Source organism: Trichomycterus rosablanca, chromosome 15 (assembly GCF_030014385.1).
Source record: "Trichomycterus rosablanca isolate fTriRos1 chromosome 15, fTriRos1.hap1, whole genome shotgun sequence".
NCBI lineage: Eukaryota > Metazoa > Chordata > Actinopteri > Siluriformes > Trichomycteridae > Trichomycterus > Trichomycterus rosablanca.
Window position 1 is genome coordinate 16,811,833 of NC_086002.1, and position 24,105 is coordinate 16,835,937.

Genomic DNA, 24,105 nt, shown 5'->3' on the forward strand with positions numbered 1-24,105 from the left:
AGTTCAGTCAGATTAAACTTTCACATGCACAGTGGCAAGCACTAAAAACTTAGTGTTAAAGCGGCAAATATGTGCAGTGTGCAACACTTGGGGTAGCACAGCGGAAAGGTTAGTAGGACCACCTCACTCCATAGAACGCAATGGCACACCAAGTGTAAGTGGTTTTGATGGTTATTATGTGTATGAATATGTTCTCATGTGAAAGTTTAGAATTTGTCTTATAAACATGACTTCTTATAACAGCAGCAGTACAACAAAGTACTAACTTTATTGTAGAATTTGATTTCAGTTAATCAACATACAGACAGTAATTGGTTAAATCTCTGTCTTGTGGATGCCTGTTTTTTTCATGTATGCACCCCTAGCATATTTTCACCTTAAAATCTTCTGTTTTGCGACATGCAAACTGCTACCCTAGCGCTTAATGTTGCAGTGCATTTGTGCTAGTATTATGGGGATAAAGCTTAATTAATTTAAACTTAATTGTTGTTGATAAACTGTATTTACACAGTCAACACTGTTTCTAGAAGTCCTGGGCTGCACTGATCATAAGCTCTATTAGAGGTCATATGTACTGTACAGTGTAGTGATTTAGTGTCCTTTGTATGTTGTCTCTCAGATCCTGTACTCCACCACGTCATCATAGGAGCCCCTCTCCACCATCTCGCCCTCACCAATCCCCCTCCTCTCACTCTAGCTCTTCCCATCAACGGCACTCTCCCTCCCCTCGTCACTGCCGGGGTTCTACTTCTCCATCCTATCAGCGAGATCTCCCACCCTTGACGTCCTCCCCCACGATTACCCAGACCTCACATCGTTCTCGTTCCCATTCACCCACCTCCCCTCAAAGGTCCAGCCCAGCCTCCCGCCACCACTCACAGGGTCGGGAGAGAGATAAAGGAAGAGGGGAGAGGGAAAGAGAAAGAAGTCCTATCCACGACAGACATCATGAACGCAGAGAAGGTAGGAAGGATTTTTTTTTTTACACATTTAATATATATTTATTTATTTTCTACCTCAGGGTTTGTACAGGTGCTTGAAATCCTTGAAAATGCTTGAATTTTAATGTCGTATTTTCCAGGTTTGAAAAGTGCTGGAATTTTGGATAAAGTGCTTGAAAGTGCTTGAAATCGTAACTATTTCTTTCACCACAAATAGCTATCTGACCGAATAGTTCGCTTATTAGTTGGAGAAATAAAAAAGTTTGCAGAACCTAAAATGAAAACTGCTGCCTGTGTGTGATGCGAATTCTGGCTCTTTTTGGTGAGCCATTTGGCTTGGCTCACCAAGAAGAGTCGACTCTTTTTCTTTCTGCTCCAAAACGGCTCTTCAGTGTTACCACTTCTGCATGTGGAGTGCCTGCCTGTTCCGTGGAGAAGATCACCCTAACATTCTGTCTTGTTTTAAGTTACGAAAAGGAAAGAAAGTAACTTCTCTTGGACGGGAGTCGGCTCCCATTGTTCACGTAAAAATAGTTGGCTCAAAGGGCTCGTTCGCGACCGACAGCTAGTGTGTGAGTGCGATCTGCCAGTTTCTTTTCATGTGTGACCGGCTTCGTTACAGTACTTGGGTAGTTTTTGGAGTATCTTACTGGAGTATAGAAATTTTCGGCAACTTTTACTTTCACTTCACTAAATTTTCTATAGAAAATGTGTACTTTTACTATGATTTGGGTTGGCAACCGTCCTGTAAAATACGGAATCATTCCTTATTTGGAAACTTAACGCGGTGTTCCGTACTGAACTGATACGGGACACACTTTATTCCGTATTTTTATCAGTGGGAGAGAAATGCTGCAGATTAGAGACTTCCACACTGGAAGAAGCTGAACTACAGCAAAAATTACCCTAAGAACAAATCTAGTTTGGTTAACTAAAATTACTGTGGAAGAAAATATTAAATTGACAGTGTACATGTGATATGAAATTCTAACAAAATATAATACAAAAAAGTTATGCCAAGTTCACACTACACGACTTTCCAAGTCGTCAGGTCGCTGTACAGTTCACACTACACGACTGAATCTCTTGCACTCGGGAGTCTTTTAGTCGGTGTATATTTCACACTACACGACTGATCGGCGATAGGGTGTTTCACACTACACGATCCATCACCAACTGGAATCGCAGGCGAGCTTCTCTGGTCTCCTTTTTTTTTCTTCTTTACAAAAACACACGTGAGAAGTGACGAGGGGTTTAATGATACCACGTCCAAAAATGCACGTCAAGAAGTAGCGAGCGATCAAAGTTTTTGTGGTCTGATGTGCAGCGTAAAATCAGAGGAAAAATAAATGAATCTGAGTGGATTTGGCAACACAAACAGTATATGGCTTGTTCTGTAGTAAAGTGGATGTTAATTAATAATTTTGTAATGCAGCGTGGGTGTTATGTTTTGTAGAGGACGATCAAATCAGAAATACTACGTGTGTGTGCCGGTGTATCCTGATATAAACTATATCCTCTTCTGCATTTCCCTTCACGCTGTATCCTGCGTTCTCATTGGCTGTTTGACATGTCACTCATTCCCAGTTGCCCATCTGAGATCAGATATCTGACGTGCTAGAAAACTCGATCCGGTCGCCGAGCGGTCGGCGAGCCGGTCGGGTCGAGTTGTTGGATAGTTCACACTTAGCGACTGAGAGCCGAGTTTTGATCGCCGAGTGAACGCTGAGTTGCTCCCGACCCGGAAAATCAATCGCCGACCAGTCGCCGAGTGAAAATCAGGGCAAAAATCGTGTAGTGTGAACTAGGCATTACATGCCAGCAAAAGATGCCACACAATAAAGTTTATTCCAAACAGTTCCCACTGTAATACATAAACTAAACAAGAATAATTTATGATTTAATAAAAAGTGAGAAATTTTTTATAATACCAGGTCTGTTTAGTTTTTTTTTAAAGTAAAATTGCAAGAATTCTTGAAGGAGTACATGCCCGTGTCAAGATGGATTATGTAAAAATGTTGTTTGCACTATTGGGAAAAAATGTTACATGTTCTTCATGCATGTTGTTTTACCTAAAACATGGTTCTGATTTTTTATTATTATAAAGAATGAAAATAATAAATGTTATTAAACATTTTGGTAAGACCCGTAATATATTTATAGGTGCAACCCTATCCGCCAACCCGCCAGCCCAGGGTGTTCCTTATTTCCAGTTCTGAAAGTTGGCAACCCTAACTCCGATACATTTGACGTATGCAAATTCGTTGCTTGTTACTACAAAATAATTTTTTTTAGCTAAATGTTGAGTGACAAACTGCACGCAGGTTTGACGAATCTGCGCTTGTAAATTAGATCAGTGGTTAAAAATGTTTTAAAATTTATATATTTGCTTTTCCTGTTTTCCAACTTTTCATGAATGATTTTCAGCTGCTGCATGAAGTTGACATATAAGTTAGAAATGGTGTTTTCTTAAGGTTAGAATATTGATATAGATAATTGAAGTGCTTAAACTGCCACACGTTTTGTTGAACTCTCTTGAGTTTTGCTTTAAATTAATCCCACCAAATTTTAGTGGTTTTAGGTTATTGGGATATATACAGTATCTATGACTTGAATGTACTACCCAACTCAAAATGGGACAGTATAGAAAATGCAAATAAAATAGATGCAGTGTTTCTTAGATTTACATCAACTCTTATTTCATCTTATATGAACCCAAAATATTTCTTGTTTTGTCTGGTCAACTTCAATTCTTAACAAACACATAAATGCATTTTAAGCTACAACACATTCTTAAAAAAGGTTGGAACTGGGCTAGTAATAAGGTAAAAAAAAAATAGGTAATGTTAACAGCTGATTATAATCATGAATTGGCACAAATCATGTTCAGATGGAAGAAAGAAAATAGGTTAAGTTGGTTTACAAGCTTAAAATCTTCATATTTTTTAAAATGACAGCTTACGTTTATACTAACAGCATTTACTTTTACTTCTACTTTTAATACTTAAGTACATTTAATATCAGAAAATTACTTTTGATAATTAAGTACATTAAACATCAGATACTTTTAGACTTGGAACCTGAATTCAATGATTTGGATGGGTGAGTGAATACTTTTGGCAATTTAGTGTATGTATTTGTATAAATATGTAGTTTACCACAGCTGTAAGGTGCTGGACAAGTTTGAAAATGGACCTTGAAAGTGCTTGAAAAGTGCTTGAATTTGACCGTGGAAAAGGTGTATGAACCCTGCTACCTCCCCATTGAAATATCAGACTGCTTGCATAAATTGCTGACGGTGCCTTTTTTTTTTTTTGTCCTGCAATTAGAGAGCCGCGGGAAGCGAGAGAAAGATAGCGGGCGTGAAGATCGCAGTTATGAAGCTGATCAAAGTTCCTCAAGAGATGATAGAGAGACAAGAGAAAGCCGAGACCGTCACTCTGACAGAGATCGTCGTTATGCTCGTGATGACCGTCAATACCGCACTGGTGAACTCAAAGAAGCAAGGGATGCTAGAGACCGGTCTGGCCGAGAAACCCTGGAACACAGAGAAAGAGACCGGGACAGGGAGAGGGAGCGAGAAAAAGACAAAGAGAGAAATGACTCTCACAGAAAGGAGGATGTATCGGCACAGGAGGAAAAAAGTTATGGAAGAGGACATGGCAGAGAGGAGGACCGCAGCGAGAGAAGGACAGAAAGCAGAAATGACTCCCGAACAGAACGAATGGGAAGAGGACGAGGACGAGCGGCAGAAACTGGTGATAAAGGTAACAAATATTCTTGATATCTGTGAATGCTCTGAGATGTTTCATAAATCTATTAAAGCACTATTTCCCTTCCCCAGGGTCAGCTCGCGGATCTCGTTCTTTACAGGGAGAAGGTGGTGGGCAGGACGGATGGGAGACTCGCAGCCAAAGAGAGAAAAGCTCTGATAGAAATGTGGAGAGAGGGACAGAGCGTGATCGCCACGATGGTGACAGGCAACGTGGAGAGCAGGTCAAAGACTCCTCTTATGATCGGCGCGGAAGTCAGGCAGACCGAGATCGCCGTGACCATAGGGACAGAGGTAGGAACAAGCTCTATGTGATTTTATAAGAATTAATAAAAAATTAAAGTCAAATCGCTGGCTTATTTTTGTTCAAAAGGCTGCACTATTGAAAAAGCCAGCATGGTGTTTTATTCTTGTTAAATGTAAACAAATTATAACAACAGAGCATTTACTTCTGACTTTGCCAGTATTTAGAAATGTACATTTTGGGCTCTCTGGTGGCAAAAAGATAAAACATGCTAGCTGTAAATAACCACTTGAAAGGTTTATTATTTTAGGTGAATCACCTGATTAATATCTCAGTTATTCTATTTTTGTTATTGACATGAATGCTTTCTTATTAATATTTAATTTTGTGAAGTACATAGGCTTATGCCATCTAATGCACTAAGGTAAAAGGGAGCTTTTATTTTGACAAAGTTCATCAGCAGTTACCTTTTGTTTTGGTTCCGGTCTATGAGATCATCAGTAAGGTTACAGCGCTTATCAGAGACAGTACTAACAGTGTATGCTTAATGTTTATTAGTTTAATGGACCCGTAATTGAGGCACAAGCTCTTACGGTGGTTGTAGTTTGTGTTTATTTAATGTGTACTACGTTGAAAGAAGGAAATAAAACTGTAAACTTCACCAGCAGTCAAGATCATTGCCGTCACACATTACGGGGATCCGTACACCAGCCCTTGCTAGCTTTGCTATTGGCCGGCCAGAAAACTACACAGACATGATTGGCTATGTCTCAGGGATGGCAGGCTGAAGAGATTCGAAGAGATCAGTGTGTGATTCTCCATACGTGATTCAGCAACCAGCTTTGTGTAGGTGAAAAGAAGCAGTTTGCAGACTGCACAAGTCAATGATGGCGCATGTGTAAGCGGAGAGATACAACTAGTAATTGGATATGACTAGATTGGGGATGGGTGCATATGTAGAATATTTTAGTATGTTTGCATTATGGTACAACCCCTTGCCTTTTTTGCACACTTGTGTTGTGAATTTGAATTACAAAGTAAAAATGTTATGAAGAGATTTTAATTTTTAAAAAGCACAATAGTATCCAGAGTTATTTAGACTGCTGTAATAAATACAAATACATGTATCACACTACACAAGGTATAACCTAAGGCTGCATGTGTGTTAGCAGATCAGAGAGCGGCCTCTCCTGGCCGCTACCAAAGCCGCAGTGACGAAACGGAGCAGGAAGACCGGAGAGATGTCAGACGAGAGGACAGGGGCCGGGAGCGAGACAGAGACAGAGAAAGGGAGCGGGAACGAGAAAAGGATAGAGAAAGAGAGGTCGAGAGAGAGCGGGACCGGGTCAGAGAGAGAGACCGGGAAAGAGAGGAACGAGAAAGGGAGAGGGAGGAAAGAGAGAGGGAGGAAAGAGAGAGGGAGAGAGAGCGGGAACGAGAGAGGGAAGAACGGGAGAGAGAGCGAGAGGAGCGTGAAAGGGAACGGGAACGTGAGCGAGAACGAGAGAGAGAACGGGAGAGGAAGGAAAGGGAGCGAGAAAGGGAGCTCAGAGAGAGGGAGAGGCAGAGAGAATGGGAGGAGAGAGAAAAGGCCAGGGAGGACAGGAGAGAGAGGAGAGAGGAGACACGTGATGAGCGTTCCAGCCGGGATGGTCATGAGGACCGAAAGAATGGGTGAGTCTTTTCAAGTGGTTAAACAAGTTAAGTCTTAATGTCATATTTTCCAGATCTTGACTGGTTCTATGTATTATTGGTAAGCCCGTGAAAGTTGCATCATGGACCGTGAAATGAGCCTTTTCCCTTGTAACAATTTGCTGTGACATTCACATTTTAGCGATTTGACATTTTTCAAGTGCCATACATTTACTGGTTTATTTGCACTATGAGGAGGTCCTAGTGCAGACCTGGGCATTGTGAGGTGGGTGGTTGAGTGCATGTCGTGGCCCTCCCCAACAGTCCCAGTTTCTTATGTGGCCCCTTGGAAAATTTAATTGCCCACCCCTGTCCTAGTATAACCAAGCAGCTTTTTTTTTTTTCTACAACCCCAAATCAGAAGAAGTTGGGACAGTATGGAAAATGCTTATAAAATAAAAATGCAGTGTTCCTTACATTTACTTTGACTTATTTGATTGCAGACAGTTTATACCCAAGATATTTCATGTTTTGTCTGCTCAACTTCATTTCATTTATTAATAAACATCCATTCCTCCATTTCAGGCCTGCAACACATTCCAAAAAAAAATTTGGGACGGGGGCAATTTAGGGCTAGTAATGAGGTAAAAAACTAAATAATGATATGATTCCAAACAGGTGATGTCAACAGGTGATTGTAATCATGGTTTGGTACAAAAGCAGCATCCAGGAAAGGCTGAGTCTTTAATGAGCAAAGATGACTACAGGATCTCCAGTTTGTCAACAAATGTGTGAGAAAATTATAGAAATGTTTAAAAACAATGTACCTCAAAGAAAGATTGAAAGGGATTTGCATATTCCTCCCTCTACAGTGCATAATATCATTAAACAATTCAAGGAATCGGGAGGAATTTCAGTGTGTAAAGGCCAAGGGCGCAAGCTTAAGCCCGTGATCTTTGATTCCTCAGACGGCACTGCATCAAGAACTGCCACTCAACGATAGCTGATATAACCACATGAGCAAGGGTTTACCTTGGCAAACCTTTGTCAAGCACTACAATACAGAGTTACATGCACAAATGCCACTTAAAACTTTACCGTGCAAAAAAGAAGCCTTATGTTAACCATGTCCAGAAGCAGCGTCGACTTTTGCTCGGAGGCATCTACGATGGACTGTCACACAGTGGAAACATGTATTGTGGTCAGATGAATCAGCATTTCAGGTCTTTTTTTGGGAAAAAATGGGCGCCGTGTTCTCCGGACCAAAGATGAAAAGGACCATCCAGACTGTTATCAGCAACAAGTCCAAAAGCCAGGGTCTGTCATGGTATGGGGCTGTGTCAGTGTCCTTGGCAAAGGTCATTTACACTTCTGTAATGGCATCATTAATGCAGATCTTATGAGCTGAGATCTTAGAGCAACGTATGCTGCCCTCAAGACGTCATCTTTTCCAGGCACGTCCATGGCATGGCTGTGGAAGAAGAGGGTATGGGTACTGAACTGGCCTGCCTGCAGTCCTGACCTTTCCCCAATAGAGAATGTGTGGAGAATTTTGAAATGAAAAATGCAACAGCGATGACCCCGTACTGTTGCACATTTTAAGATATGTTTTTCAGCAAGAATGGGACAAAATAAAAGCTAAAACACTAAATAGCTTGGTATCCTTGGTGCCACAATGTCTTAAGTGTGGTGAAAAGGAATGGCAACATTTACAAAGTGGTAAATGTTTTACTGTCCCAACCTTTTTTGGAATGTGTTGCAGGCCTGAAATTCAGGAATGGATGTTTATTAATAAATGAAATAAAGTTGACCAGACAAAACATATCTCAGGTTCATACTGTCTGCAATCAAATAGAAGTCAAAGTAAATGTAAGGAACTCTGCATTTTTATTTTATATGCATTTTTCATACTGTCCCAACTTTTTCTGATTTTGGGTTGTATTTTAATTTGCATTTTCTCCCAATTTAGTGTAGTCAATTTGTCTTTCGCTGTTGGGGGATCCCCAATTGCAGTTGAGGTGGGTATATTGCTGCTCACATCTCCGACGACCCATGCGCAGCCCTTAGCAGAACCCTTTTTCACCTGCACAGGCGCTTCTCTATCTGCCAATCTCTTTACACAGCATTTGAAGACCCCACTCACATTGTCCGGTCATCCCGCCCTAGCAGAAACCAATTATGCCCGTTAGATGCCGCCCAGCCGACCGGTTGCAACGGCAAGTTTCGAACCAAGGAGTTCAGAGTCTCGGCGCTGAAGCGTAACCAAGCAGCTTTAGAGTTTGTTTAGTTTATAAAGAAAGAAATTAAATTTACATAGACGAACTATCGGGACAAACTAAAGCGCACAGCACAGACTACAGAGAGATGATCATGTGTGTAGAAAAGCACACTTTTTCTTTGACTATGGAATCCCCAACGGGACTAAGTGCACTCAGTACATAAACGCATACATCAAACATTGTCAGCACGCTACATCACAAAGTAAAATGTCAATGTTTATTACCTGCCAATGTGTGTGTATTACCTGCCAACATTGTTACCACAATGTTAAAGAGAATCATACTAAAAGGGGTAGGTGTTCTATGCTATGTGGTTCATGCAGTGCTTTTTATAAATGAACATGTTCAGGTATTTTTAATGTTTCATTAATAACCTTTAGTAAAACCATGTTTTTTTAGTGGCCGTAAGAGGCACCGTTTGGACACTCCCAGTCCCCGACCCTCTCCTAAAAAAGCACGAGATGGCAGCCCTATTGACAGTGAAGGCTACAACAGTGCGGATGAGAAAGGTAAATACTGATAGTGGTGGGTAATGAATTGATCGTCATTACCTACTGAGATAATATTTTCCAGGTGGCACAAAGTTGTGCTGAAAGCTGGCACTGGCTGTAGCTGGCTGAAATATTCACTCCATTCTACATATTAGTTAACCACACATTAGTTGGCAGCCAGTGTAAAAATGATAGAACGGGGCTAATGTGATCAAACTTTCTAGTTATAGTTAGTACCTGAGCTGCTGCATTTTGAACCCACTGAAGTTCATTTATGGATCTACCAGAGTATCCAGTTAGAAGAGCATTGCAGTAATCTAACTGAGAAGTTATAAATGCATGGATCAGTTTTTCAGCGTTATTAAAACAGTTTTTTTTTTTCTTATTTTAGAGATATTACGCAGATGATAGAATGCAACATTAGCACACGAGCACATTGTAGAAATTTGTGGTTCAATTTCAGTTACAAGTAGTCGTTAATCATAAGCGGTACTTGCTTTTGATGTAGATGAGAGCAGGAAATTTTACTCTTTGTCTCTCTGAGTTTAAATCTCTTCTTAAAACGTTCTTGTTTACTCAGCACTTTGTTTCTGTTTGATCTTGTTTGTGATTATGATTCCTATGTAAAGCATCCTTGGGTACTATGAAAGGCGCTATGTAAGTTGAATTTATTATTATTATTACTTTACAGAGCCAAGTAGAGGCAAAAGTACATCAGTTGCCAAGGTCACTAGTTCAGTTCTGCTTTGACTGACAGAAAACTCAGGGGAGCTAACCTTTGGGAGTCTAACTTGGCTACCATTCTGTGGTAATAGCCAGTTTAATTAGGCCTCCCAACTGTAAGGAAAGCGAGTCACACAATGTTCCAGTAGCTGGTGTTTATTTGAAACAGCAGCATTTTCAATCTTACTGATTGTGTTAATGTCACTGATATATACAGCTTTGTGTCATCTGCATGGCAGTGAAAATTGATTCCATGTTTATGAATAATTTTTCCTAATGGTAGTATATAAAGTGTAAATAATCTGACCCCTCTGGTTTCCTACCTGACTACCTTTGTAGTTTCCAAACATTTATTATTTAGATAGACAGAGCGGTAAGTCAGATAGGATTTAAACCAAGAAAGTGCAAGCACTTTAACAGCTACTGTATTTTCTAGCCTATCCAGTAAAATGTTATGATCTACAGTATTAAATGCTGCACTAAGTTCTAATAGTACAAGAAAAGAGGTGCAGCCCTTATCAGAGGACATTAAAAAATTATTAACTACTCTAATTAATGCAGTTTGTTTCAGTACTATGGTTGGGTCACAACTGAAATGTTTCATGAACACTCTTCATGCAGATAACAACATTATTGTTGATTTTTAATCAATGCAGTTAGCTCAGTTTGGGAGATTGGATAAAAGGAATTTAATTGGAAGTTACTATTATCACTCATGCTGCTCAAAGTGAATTGATGCTTTCTTATTATTCTTATTATTCTCTATCAAGGAGGAATAATATGAAGATTTAGCTTTTATTAGTGCATGTTTATACTCAGTTAGGTTTTAGACCACATGTGTGGTCATTGTACCATGGAGGAGGCTTTTTCTCCTAAATCAATTTAGTTTTAACTGGGGCTACACTATCTAAGGTTGTGCGAAATATGTACTCTTAATGTTGAGTTGCCTGTTCTAGCTCTTTAGGCTCTGATGGTGGCATAATTGGTAATTATGGTAGAATTAGTGAATGGGTGAGATGCTATTCTGTCTGTACTAGTTGTATTAGTCCATGCTTTTTCTTTAAGATTTATTAATATGATCTTTCAGAATTCAAACCATTCAGTATTTGTTATTTGCATAGGTGATAAACATAGGCTATTGAGCCAGGTGGTGCGTCCTCCTGAGCCAAGTCGCTCACCTACAAGAACATCCACTGATGACAAATCCACCCGTTGGAGGGACAGTGACCGACGTTCTGATAAGAAAGATGTCCGTGGTCGGGTTGAAGAGGTTGAGTCTCGAAGCGATCGGAGTTCAGTTCGAGGGGCGGAGCGTCGTGGAGATCATGGTCCAGATGCAACTGCTTCCGAGTCTAGACGGGGTAAAGAACAGAGAGACGTCAGCCCACCTCCTACCTCTGGGGGTGCTGAGGGACGAGACTCCACTTGCGGTGGTCAAGAGGAGGGTAAGAAGAAACACAAATCTCTGAAAAAAAACTTAAAGAAAAACCGTAAAGATGATGCGAGTGCTGGTGCAAGCGGAGACCGCTTCAACACTGAGCCTTCTGCACCTCTTGCTTCCTTCTCTTCAGCTGCCTCAGACACCCTGCGCCCACTTATTTCCCCACCCAAACCTGGCAAAAAGAAATGCCCAGAGCGTAAGCGCAGACGTTCACGAGGTGCTGAATCAGATCAATCTGAAGATGAACAGCCAATGGGCAAGAGGCGTCGTGGCCCACGGACACCTCCACCAATCAACAAAGAAGACCTGCCTTCTCAGCGGGCACTACTCCCCGCTGCCCCACCAATGAAGATGGAAACCAATTTTAGCGATTGGTCAGATGAGGAGGTCCCAGAACGCACAGAAACTTTATCAGAGCGACCTTTAGAGCGTTTGCTGCCCCGTCGAAACCTTGCTCCTCTATTACCTGACCCACCCATGCTGATGCAGAACCTCCCACTGCAGCCACTTCTGCCTCAGCACATGTTGCGGAAACCTCAACAGGTTGACCCACATCAGCAACGCAGTAGTAGCATGGGAAGCAACCCAAGTCGGGCACCCTCACATAGACTCCGATCACCCTCTAATGACTCTGCCCATCGCGGCGATGATCAGGGGTCACGCTCACGGCGAGCGCATAGACAGGGGGCTAATTCCCGTGATCGGGACAGAGAGAGAGAAAGAGAACGAGAGAGGGTGGCAACAGGTGAGACGATTGGAGGAAGAGAAGAGAGGAAGTCAAGGATCGACCAATTGAGGAGAGGCGAACCAAGTCGCAGCACCTCTTCTGGTAACACAAATCTCTATTGCATTTATAAATACAAATTTGGAATTCTTTTAAGGGTAAATACTATGATGAAGCTATGAATTTTTTGTTCACTTTAGGGATTAACTTGTACTATGTACTATGAAGTTCTAAAAGAAAAAAAAGAATTATTTTATCATTAAAGCCAAATGTCCGAGTCCACCAGTGAAAAATGCTACTATTTTGCTTTTTTCTTATTTATGCCAAATTACATAATGGATATTATAATTTCAGCTAGTTGAATCTCTAAAAATGTACTTTTTAGTTTTTTGTTTTTTTTTAGTATTTGCTATGTTCAAGAGTGGCTGCACAGGTATTTTTGTATAAAGCTTTTGTATAAAGCTGAATATTTCTGTAATGTATTAGGATTGCTATTACTCGATACTCAGTTCCTGAACTTGATGTCAGATCAGTAATGGGCTTGGGGAAAATGTATTTTGTTTATTTACTAGCCCGTTGTTCTAGTAGCTTTGACATCTCCTTGATGGTGGACAGTGAAATCTTTAAACTCATAAGTTTTACTAATACGTTGACACTTTTGGAACCAAGGTGATCTGAGAGTAGAGTGTGGACATTGTTCTGTTCTAAATAGTTAAAAATGAAAAGTTATTTGCTTTATGTTGTTCTGCAGACCGGCAAGACTCGAGAAGTCACAGCTCTCGGCGGAGCTCCCCAGAGTCAGAGCGGCAGGGTCGTTCTCGTGCCGGCTCGTATGACAGCCGTGAGCGTGACCAATTTGAACGTGACAGAAGGGATCAGCGGCAGGTGCAGAACCAGCCTCCACTGCAGCAGCGTGACTGGGAGCCAGAGCCCCGTGAGTGGTGTAGCCGAGGCCGGGAGCCCCTCCTTCCTCGTCCTGACCGGGAGCCAACAAGAGAGCGGGACCTGCGTGCAATGCGCGAGAGGGAGCGACTTCTGCCAGAAGGGCTACTCTCACATGAACGCCTTGAGCGTGAACGTGGGGATAGAGAACGGGATAGAGACAGGGACAGAGAGAGGGACCGGGAGAGAGACAGGGGTGAGCGTGAGCGCATGCTGCCTTTTGACCTTCCACCACTAGGGGAGCCTAAGGGCAGAGTGGAGATAAGAATGGAGCGTGGAGACTATGAGCCACTGCTGCCTAGAGACGTACTCATGGACATGGACAAACCCAGTTCTGCAGACGAACCACTTGTTCAAATGGACTCATGTGAGGCGGAAAAGATAGATAGCCTTGATGGTGAGAGAAACCTTTTGTTTTAAACTTCGATGGGAATCTAATACTTTTTTTTCATTCGCACAATTTGCTGCTGGTCTGATTCTTCAGGTGCAGATTCAGCTAAAACCAGACTAATTAATTGCATAGCCTATACAAGAGACAGTTGACATTCAAATCCTATTTAGTATGGGTGTGTTCGAAAACCTAGCTCTCTTCATAGACAGCATTTTACATCATCCTACACATGCTTCTGAGAAGAAGGCTGTTCGAATTCTTAGATGCCTTAAAATAGTAAGGTACCTTAAATTTGAACGGCAATTTGACTGAATAACAAGGGAGCATCCAATGCATTCTTAGCAGTGAAGGCAATCCCAGCATTCAGTGCGGCACAACTTTTCTCACAAAAAAAACAGAACTTATTTATGTTTGAAAATAACTATCATTGATTTTTAATTCGTATAAACGTGTACATGTCATTTATTTGCAATTTGGGCTTGTCAGCAACAATTTAACCATTTTCGGTACTCGGAAGGGGATGTTATTTGTCATGCTAGAGCGTTGTGCCACCTCATCCCATTGGTTTGAATGGCATGAGGCTAACTGTGTTAGCTTAGCAAAGTTCTGATTACAAGTCCAATGCTTTAACCACTAATCACTGAGCCACTCCAGCTGTGGTTATCATGAACCCCTTCTGTAACTTGTGCAGCCGGGGACTTATAGAGGGCAGCTTTGCATGCAAAGAGCCACGCACTGCCATCTGTGATCAGCCGCTCCCCATGCAAGCACCTCAACTAGCTGGCAGAGGTCGCGATTACACCATCACAAAGACCTCTGCTTTGACCATGATCCCTCCCCCTACTGAGACAGCGCCAGTAGAGTGTTCACCATGAGACTGTTATCCAACAGAGCCTGGTGACTGGCCTGGTAAATTAGTAATTCTGATGTGTGTGTGTGCTGTGTATAAAATGCTCAAATTCATCTGATTTGATCTGCATTGCAAAGAATGTCACAGCACAAAGACTTGACCACAATTTTTTTTTATAATTTAATATATCTTGTTTCTTTATCAGGGTCATCTTTTGATTGATAGTGAACATTGAATGGTCTGGTGTATGCACTCAAACAATTAATCGTTCAAAAAGTTACTTCAAACGAGTTACTTCAGATTGATGTCACTACTGGATCTAAATATCGGTCTGTCAATGCTTGTTTGTTTTTGTATGTCCATAGAAGATGATGTGAAGGGAGATGATGCTCAGTCTGTGGTGTCAGGTGGAGAGGAGTATGAACCCATCAGTGACGATGAGCTAGATGAGATCTTGGCAGACAGCCAGAGAAGAGATGATCAGCAGGATGAAGAAAAAATCCCAGGTATTAAGTATTGAACTTGATGTGTTTGTACTAAAAGCCTCAACGATAAAGATGTTTAGGTTGTGTGAGTGTAAAGTAAAAAGAGTGAGCATGCTGGTACTGTAGTGATCACACAATATAATTTCCTGTTTAGGGCCTGGATATCTAATTTCAGTGAAATTAATATATTGAGAATAAACACATTAATACTACCTAGTATCTAATTTTAGGGGTGAACAAATAATTAATTTACAGGGTGAGTCAAAATTATGTTAAAGCTTCAATGGCCCATACATATACTATACATACTTCATATGTGTAAGATGATTTACAGGACAGTCTTAACCTGTTCGCCATCATGTTCAACACACAAAAACCAGCAAGCAACAGTACCATTTAAAGCCCGGACACACATTTTGCGGGGAATAGATCCATTAGTGTTAACATAATTTTGACTCACCCGTTATTAGTTAGGTCAATGAGCACGGGAGGAACAAGAATTAGGTAACCAGCATAATTTAACTCAATACGATGTGCTAGTGGCTTACCAAAGTTGTGCCACTACTTATTTTTAAGGTATGCCATGAATGGAATTCAGCAATCCACAGCATAATATAGCTATGTACTCTCATAACTTCTAGGGTGCAAATTTCACAAGCTACCACCAGCCCATCAAAATATAAAATGCATCACAGTTTCATGTCAACAACTCGCACGTGCTTTATTGATTAAAACGGGATAACATGGCAGTAATGTAGAACAGAAATATGACCATAAAACACCATGATCAAAAAGTTAATCATAAATGTTTTATACAGAGTCTGTAGGGAACGGTTCATTATAAATGCTACACATGCTAATCATAATGAATAAAGGTGTAGTCGGTATACTAAAGCTCTTCTTGACAACATTAGTGTGGTTTTTAAAACATAATAAGCTTTAAGAGCTAATAAGAGTTTCACCTTCATAATAGAGCACAATGCAAAATCGCCATTTCATTCCACACAGATCCACATGTGCATGTGAGTAATATGCATTCAGATTTTTTACCCTGTACAGAGAGTAGCTGTAATCCCAACTGGAATTAAACATCATCTGTTGGAATTTAATTGAAATGAAATTGATTAACTGGTTAACCGGTAACTGATAGTCATTGTTTGATTAATGCTGACACCTCTAGTCATTTTAACATGATTAGAATATGTATTATGTATGATCTGCTCAAAAAAATCAATAAATTGTAGACAAACCACGTTTAAAAGATACCTAAAAGAATGTACTTGAATTTTGAAGCTCTGATTACTTACTGATTTCTCACTCTTTTTTTTTTATGCTCTCTAGGACCACTTGACGTGATTGATGTTGACTGGTCAAGCTTGATGCCTAAGCCAAAGCAGGAGGCCCGAACACCTGGGGCAGCACTGCTCAGGTTCACTCCTGGTGCTGTGCTGCTGCGGGCAGGTGTCTCTCGCCGACTGGCTGGTCCTCAACTCCTTGCCCATGTTAAAGAGATCTGCATTAAAGAGCTGGATGATGCTAAAGGTAAGAGTGGAACTGAGGTCTCTTGGTAGAATTCTGAGGAACCAAAGTATTACGCGATTAGTGGGAAAACCCAGCTATAATTAGACTGTGTTACAACACAAACTTTTTTGGCAAGAGAAGCAAATTGTGGTGTATAGAACTTAGTATATAGAATTAGTGTATAGCAAGGTTTCTCAGTTCCAGTCACAGAGGTCTGTAGTCACAATTGCTGCTCAGCACATGTTATCCAACTATTAAACAAGGAAAATGAGCAAACTGTGCTGGATCCTGGCACTCCAGAACTTGTAGTAGGAAAGCCCAGTCTATAAGCTGATGGAGCAATTAAATTAGTACAGTCACAGTAATGATAAATAATTCTGATTTTATTCTAACAAGGAGGGTTTGTTCAACTTCATTCTGTCATAATATACAGTATTTAAATTTACTACTCCTCCAGGGTGCCACTGTGTTTTTAATATACAAACTGTGTAGCCTATAGTAAGAACTTCTGGATTGGCCATGCAGTCTTTGTTGGATTGTTTGGTAGCTTTAGTACTATGAACAACACTTGTATTGATTTCTTGTATTGCAAAAGGTGACAAGCGTCTCGAAGGGAAACGCCTTGCCGTTGCAAGTGGGTTACCTCGTTGTCTGTTCTTTTAAGTATCAAGTTGATAACTTGAAGTATGTACAACCCCAAATCAGAAAAAGTTGGGATGGCATGGAAATGTTGTCATTCTTTTTCACCTTACTTAAAAGACATTTTGGCACCAAGGATACCAAGTGATTTAGTGTTTCAGCTTTTATTTTGTCCCATTCTTCCTGCAAACACGTCTTAAGATGTGCAACAGTACGGGGTTGTCGTCGCATTTTTCCTTTCAAAATTCTCTATTGGGGAGCGGTCAGGACTGCAGGCAGGCCAGTCCAGTACCCGTACCCTCTTCTTCCATGGCCATGACTCTGTAATGTGTGCAGCATGTGGTTTTGCATTGTCTTGTTGAAAAATACATGGACGTCCCTGGAAAAGATGACGTCTAGAAGGCAGCAAATGTTGCTCTAAGATCTCAATGTACTTTTCTGCATTAATGCTGCCATCACAGAGGCTTTTGGACTTGTTGCTGATAACAATACACGTTTCCACTGTGTGATGGTCCATCCTAGATGCATCTGAGCCCAGAGAATTCGACACAGTTTCTGGACATGGTTAACATGAGGCTTCTTTTTTTGCACGGTAAAGTTTTAAGTAGCATTTGTGCATGTAACTCTGTATTGTAGTGCTTGACAAAGGTTTGCCAACGTAATCCCTTGGCCATGTGGTTATATCAGCTATTGTTGAGTGGCGGTTCTTGAAGCAGTGCCGTATGAGGGATCGAAGATCACGGGTGTTCAACTTAAGCTTGCGCCCTTGGCCTTTACGTATCGAAATTCCTTCTGATTCCTTGAATTGTTTAATGATGTTATGCACTGTAGAGGGAGGAATATGCAAATCCCTTCCAATCTTTCTTTGAGGTACATAGTTTTTAAACGTTTAAATAATTTTCTCACACATTTGTTGACAAACTGGAGATCCTCTGGCCATCTTTGCTGAACAAACACTTAGCCTTTCCTGAATGCTGCTTTTGTACCAAACCATGACTATAATCATCTGTTGACATCACCTGTTTGGAATCACATCATTAATTAATTTTTTCACCTTAAATTTCCATTGTCCCAACTTTTCTTGGAATGTGTTGCAGACCTGAAATGCAGGAATGGGTGTTTATTAATAAATTAAATTAAGTTACCAGACAAAACATGAAATATCTCAGGTTCATACTGACTGCAATTAAATAAAAGTCAAAGTAAATGTAAGAAAATCTTTTTTTTATTTTTATTTTTATTTATTTTTTTATTTGCGTTTTCCATACTGTCCCAACTTTTTCTCATTCGTGGTTGTATTTCTGAAAGCAGAATTGACTGTTTTCAATTGGTTTCAGTGAAACATCCCATGTTCACCGGTGCTATTGACTGATCAGGCGTCTACACAGAGTTGATTGTTTATATTTGAGGGAGGTAGGGATTACCGAACAGCCTTTGAGGAGGAGAAAACATACCTGTACTTTTTGTCCTAACAGGGTTTCAGCAGATTTGTGCTCAGGATAAAGAGTGTCTGCTAAATGCTGTACATGTCCAAAGAAAAGTGATTAGTCTAATGTTTACACATTCAGTGGTTCTATATAATGCAGTTTTGAACTGTAGAGATCCAGGGCAGCTCAGTAATGTGGGTGTGTATTGGTTTGGGCACTGAAAATAGAAAACCAGAACTTGTTTCTTTTAAACATAGATTTTATGGTTTTAGACTTTTAAAATCTTAAACCTAGCTTCTTTTTTCAGATGTGGAAAAGCTGTTTGAGCATGACCTGGGTGTATTAAACATGGCTGCTCTAAACAGGAGGATGGAAAGGGCGAACCTTTTGCAGAACCTAGGGCTGTGCGGCAAGGCTCTATGTGCACGCAGAGACATTGCCATCCGTAGACAACTCCTCAGAAATGACAAGGTAATGCAAAGCCTGAAGCTTGGATACTGATGACGATGCTAAAAACCACAGAATTTTACAGAAACGTCACATTTGGTTGATTCAGTATTGGTTGATGTATTTAATATGCACTCCATGACTGTATGCACACTGTCAATTGTAGTTAAAAAGTTAGGTGAAGGTGGAGCTCCAGTGAAGTATGTTGGAATGACTATCTATTCGTCACAGTAATATTACACCTTGATGGCAACACTTGTGTTTAAAGCCCTGATTTGGCAAGGCAGTGTCCCAATGTACAATGTGACTTCCACAATGAAATGCTTTGCTGATATTGGTATGGAAGACCCATAGTGCTTTACAATTATTTACCCCCTTTTGGATTAATAAAAAAAATAATAATAATTACTAGCAAACCTTATAATACAACATTAGGGCTTGGATGAATGGGAGCAAATAACTGCAGTCATGTTACACAATCAAGTTAAAAAAGTCTTCCCAAAAGACTGGAGGCTGTTATATCAGGAGATGAATGGTGGGTCTAAACAAATTAATTTCCATGGTTATTAATGTGACATTGAACAGACATCCCAAATGTTTTCCCATGCTGTTTGCCATTCATACATTGCTGCTTGTTTTGTCTAGGGTTTTCAGTTGTGTTTCAGTTTTATTGAGTTGTGAATGATATTATAAATAACATTTTGAATGAATAATAATGCAGGGGACGACCAAGCAGATCTACACCGGCACTCCAGTGATAGACCAAGAGTTGTTGCAGCTCAGCGTGCGTCTCTTCAAGAAGAAAATGCTTGGCGGCCAGGAAAAGGCTGACCCAGCATCAATAGCCAATACCACAGCTGAGGTCTGTGTGTTGTAATCCACTTCACTGAGCCACTCTGTGGAAACTAACCCCATCACTCAAATACTGAGACACTGTAAATCAGTGATAGCAACTGCACCATAGAGACTGGATGATTGCTAGTCTATGAAGATACTGTAGGACGTCTGACAGGCAACAAACTTTTTTTTGTGGTAGAGATGTATTGAACGTAATGGACAATTTTATTAATATTGATCATTTATAATTGAGTCGCTTTTGGTTTGTATGTACTGCACATTGTGTAGTAGGTGTGCATTAAAGTGGTCTCATTTGAATTTTATTGTGGTTCTAATAGATTGGGGTTTTTTTTTTTTTTTTTTTGGAAGTACCTGAACACATCCTAAGCAAACATAAAATCGATCATGTCATAAAATGACACAAATATGTGTTAAACTTGGCATTATAATCCAACCAATCAAACCTCAACAGATCCTGTGTAAATACATTGTATAAAACCTCAATTATATCAGGATGCCAATAAAAACCTGTTTTGCATGTCTACCTGTCTACAGACACATATACAGTAGGACAAACAGCCGTACCTCCAGGACCACAGTAACAGTAAAACAAAATACAGGAAGACAATGTGTTAACAGTACCTACTACCATCTACTATGTTATACATGCATAGCTTAGAATGATTTGACACCAAGACTTCATGTAGGTTTTCTAACAGATATAAAGACATTAATATTAGTTAAAAATGCCTGTGACTATTGTTGGTTGCTGATGTGTGTTAATTAAATGTGTGGTAATTAACGTTCCAGGTAATTTAGCTATAGTTAATCTTAGGGATAGTTGATTGAGTAATTGATTACAATTACTGACACTTTTTTTAGCAAAATGTTATTTCCACAATTACAGTTCCAGCACAAAATGACATTGATGTTAACCTTACCTTTCATGTGAGTCAGAGCTATTTACTATGAAGACTTGAATGAAGTGCTGATGGTATGGTATTGCAATAAAAGGTGTCCCATCAATAACTGATGGAAACACTGAGGAATCATAAGATTATGCAAAGCTAGTGTGTGATACTTTGCTATTTGTACACAGTTTTCCAGGAGGATGCTTGAATTGTGATATGTATGAATTCCAATTTTTTTTCCATAAGGAGTAATGTATTTTGGATTAATCTTTTTCAGGTCCCCAGATGATTGCGTATTTAAACCTTTATAATAATACTTATTGTGCAAAATCATACATTAAACTATAAAACCAATGTACATGAATTAAATGACAATTTAGCTGCACTTTACCAGTCTTGCACTGGTCATCGGATCTCCTCAGTACAGGTAAAGTTTTATATAGGACAGTTGCCTGTGTTTTGAGTTTCTTTCCTCTCATTATTGTACAGTATACACCCAAAACTTAATAAAACTGCATGAACTAAGTCCTGCAGTAAACAAGGAGCATATATTTTAAAAAGTTCTAATGTTAATTTTTTTGTGAACGCTATTTCTTAAATGTGAGGTTCTGCATTGAAAAACTAAGGTTTTATATACATTTTTGGATGGATATTGAAGTACGATACTAAGAAACTTAAATGTCAGGCGAATGTCAAACATAACTTTACCACAGTAAGTGGAAGGTGGTGAGAAGTAGGTATGTTAGAAACACTTGGACCAGCGAAACAAATCTGGATGGCAGGCGGGCTAGTCAAGCACGTACCACAAGCTTCGAAGTGATATTTCTACATAGCAAAAAATTTACTTGAAAGTGTAGTAGAGTAATGAAAACAAAACAAACCCAACAATTAGGACATGCATGCCACTCATTCTGAGTAATCGAAGCATTGATTGAAAGGGGGTTGTTCAAAATAATAGCAGTGAGGAGTTCAATTGGTGAAGTCATTCATTCTGCAGAAGAACGGGTGTCAATTTTGGCTCTTATTTAAGGTAAGAGCCAAATGTTGCACAGGTTGGTCATAGCGCATTTTCTCTCTGAAATACTGGGTAAAATGGGTTGTTCCAGATATTGTTCTGATGAACAGCATACTTTGATTAAAAAGTTGATTGTAGAGGGAAAAACATACAGAGAAGTACAGCAAATTATAGGCTGCTCAGCTGAAATGATCTCAAATGCCTTGAAGTGACAACCAAAACCTGAAAGACGCAGAAGGAAGCGTGGAACTACTGTTCGAATGGATTGAAGAATAGCCAAAATGGCAAAGGTTCAGCCAATAATCACCTCCAGAAAGATTATGGAACATCTGAAGTTACCAGTGAGTACGGAAGATGATTAAGTGAAGCCAATTTGCCAGCAAGAGCTCCTTGCAAAGTCCCGTTGTTAAGAAAAAGACGTGTCCTGAATGGGTTCAAATTCGCCAGGGAACACATTGACTGGTCCAAAGAGAAAAGGCTCAACATTTTGTGGACTGATGAAAGCGAAATTGTTCTTTTTGGGTCTAGTGGCCGTAGACAGTATGTCAGACGACCCCTGAGCACTGAATTCAAGCCAAAGTGCACTGTGAAGACAGTAAAGCATGGTGGTACAAAATGATGATATGGGATGTTTTTCATACCGTGGTGTTACGCCTATTTATGGCATACAAGGGATCATGGATCAGTTTAAATATATCAGAATACCTGAGGAGCACTGCTATTTTTTTGAAAATCATTTTTCTTAACTTTCTGTAAAGGATTGACACAAACTGGCTAAATTTTGTTAATGTTTTGATTGAGAATTGAAAGTGTAGTAAATCACTGCTGTTTTTTTTAACACCACTGTATGTCACCTGGCACTGATGCACCATGACAGATGTTGTCCTTTCCAGAATTAGCGATTCAAGAGGCATGATTGTTATTGGCTGCTGCATTTTAAAATGTAACACATTATAAATACATTAATACGTAGACAATCATCTCAAACAGTTTTTGGTACAAATCAGCAATCACAGTGGATTGATATAATTGATTGACCAGCTGCTTATTTTTTGCTTTGTTTGACCAGCTGCTTAATTTTATTTTGTCAAGCACACTTACCTAAACACTTTAAGATGCTTTAAACATAATAAACAATAAAACACATTCTAAACACTTAAACAACTGGATGTGCATCTCTGACAGTTAAATAAAGGTTCTAATCTGTGCTGGGCAGTTAGATGTTCTCTGTCTCCAGCCTTTTATTTAACACTATATCAGTTGTACATCACAGATTGATTACAGACTCTATAGAGCAAGATCTCTTACTGCAATGAACTTAAACACCCTTGCTTTTCCCAATCCCAGTGCTAAATGTGCTTTGAACAAAAAATAGAAATGTACAAAACAACAAAAACACTACATAACTGTGCTTAAAATATTTCTTTGAGCTTGTCTGATGCTAAACCTTTTTGAAATGTCACCATTAACAAAGTGATAGGAATGTTAAATAAAAACATCTAAGAACTGTGCTTAAAAATGCCTCTTTGAGCTTGTCATGTATGTATAACAAATAAAAGCATTCTGTTCTAAAGAAGTTATACTACAAACTACAAAAAAATTAGGGGGAAAAAATCTGAAAAAGTTTGGACAGTATGAAAATGCAAAGAAAAACCAAAAAAACCCCACGGTGCTTTTACTTTGACTTTTATGTCATTGCAGATGGTATGAACCCAAGATATTTCATGTTTTGTCTGATCAACTTATTTTCATTCATTAATACAACCCCAAATCAGAAAAAGTTGGGACAGCATGGAAAATGCAAATATTAAAAAACAAAGATTTTCTTAAATTTACTTTGACTTTTATTTGATTGCAGTCAGTATGAACCTGAGATATTTCATGTTTTGTCTTGTCAACTTCATTTCATTTATCAATAAACATCCATTCCTGCATTTCAGGTCTGCAACACATTCCAAAAAAGTTGGGACAGTAAAGCATTTACCACTTGCCATTCCTTTTCACCACACTTAAAAGACATTTTGGCACCAAGGATACCAAGTGATTTAGTGTGTCAGGTTTTATTTTGTACCATTCTTCCTGCAAACACGTCTTAAGATGTGCAACAGTGCGGGGTCGTCATTGTTGCATTTTTCGTTTCAAAATTCTCCACACATTCTCTTTTTGGGACAGGTCAGGACTGCAGGCAGGCCAGTTCAGTACCCGTACCCTCTTCTTCCTCAGCCATGCCTTTGTAATGTGTGCAGCATGTGGTTTTGCATTGTCTTGTTAAAAATGCATGGATATCCCTGGAAAAGATGACGTCTTGAAGGCAGCATATGTTGCTCTAAGATCTCAGTGTACTTTTCTGCATTAATGCTGCCATCACAGAAGCATAAATGACTTTTGCCAAG

General features: G+C 39.7%; 1 protein-coding gene across 5 annotated transcripts in view; it reads left to right on the forward strand.

Moving 5' to 3' along the window:
* zc3h13 (zinc finger CCCH-type containing 13) overlaps positions 1–20,843 on the forward strand; it is a 54,112-nt gene extending 33,269 nt beyond the window's left edge. For 3 of the 5 annotated variants that reach the window (XM_063010588.1, XM_063010591.1, XM_063010589.1), the window contains exons 11-21: positions 620–963; positions 4,271–4,708; positions 4,786–5,007; positions 6,127–6,631; positions 9,268–9,377; positions 11,204–12,352; positions 12,999–13,586; positions 14,796–14,936; positions 16,257–16,457; positions 18,810–18,973; positions 19,671–20,843. In XM_063010588.1, the coding sequence (XP_062866658.1) occupies positions 620–963; positions 4,271–4,708; positions 4,786–5,007; positions 6,127–6,631; positions 9,268–9,377; positions 11,204–12,352; positions 12,999–13,586; positions 14,796–14,936; positions 16,257–16,457; positions 18,810–18,973; positions 19,671–19,826 (4,018 nt within the window). In that variant the 3' untranslated portion in view covers positions 19,827–20,843. The remainder of the gene's footprint in view (positions 1–619; positions 964–4,270; positions 4,709–4,785; positions 5,008–6,126; positions 6,632–9,267; positions 9,378–11,203; positions 12,353–12,998; positions 13,587–14,795; positions 14,937–16,256; positions 16,458–18,809; positions 18,974–19,670) is intronic. The other 2 variants (XM_063010592.1, XM_063010590.1) reach the window with 2 other exon arrangements.
* Positions 20,844–24,105: the final 3,262 nt, after the last annotated feature.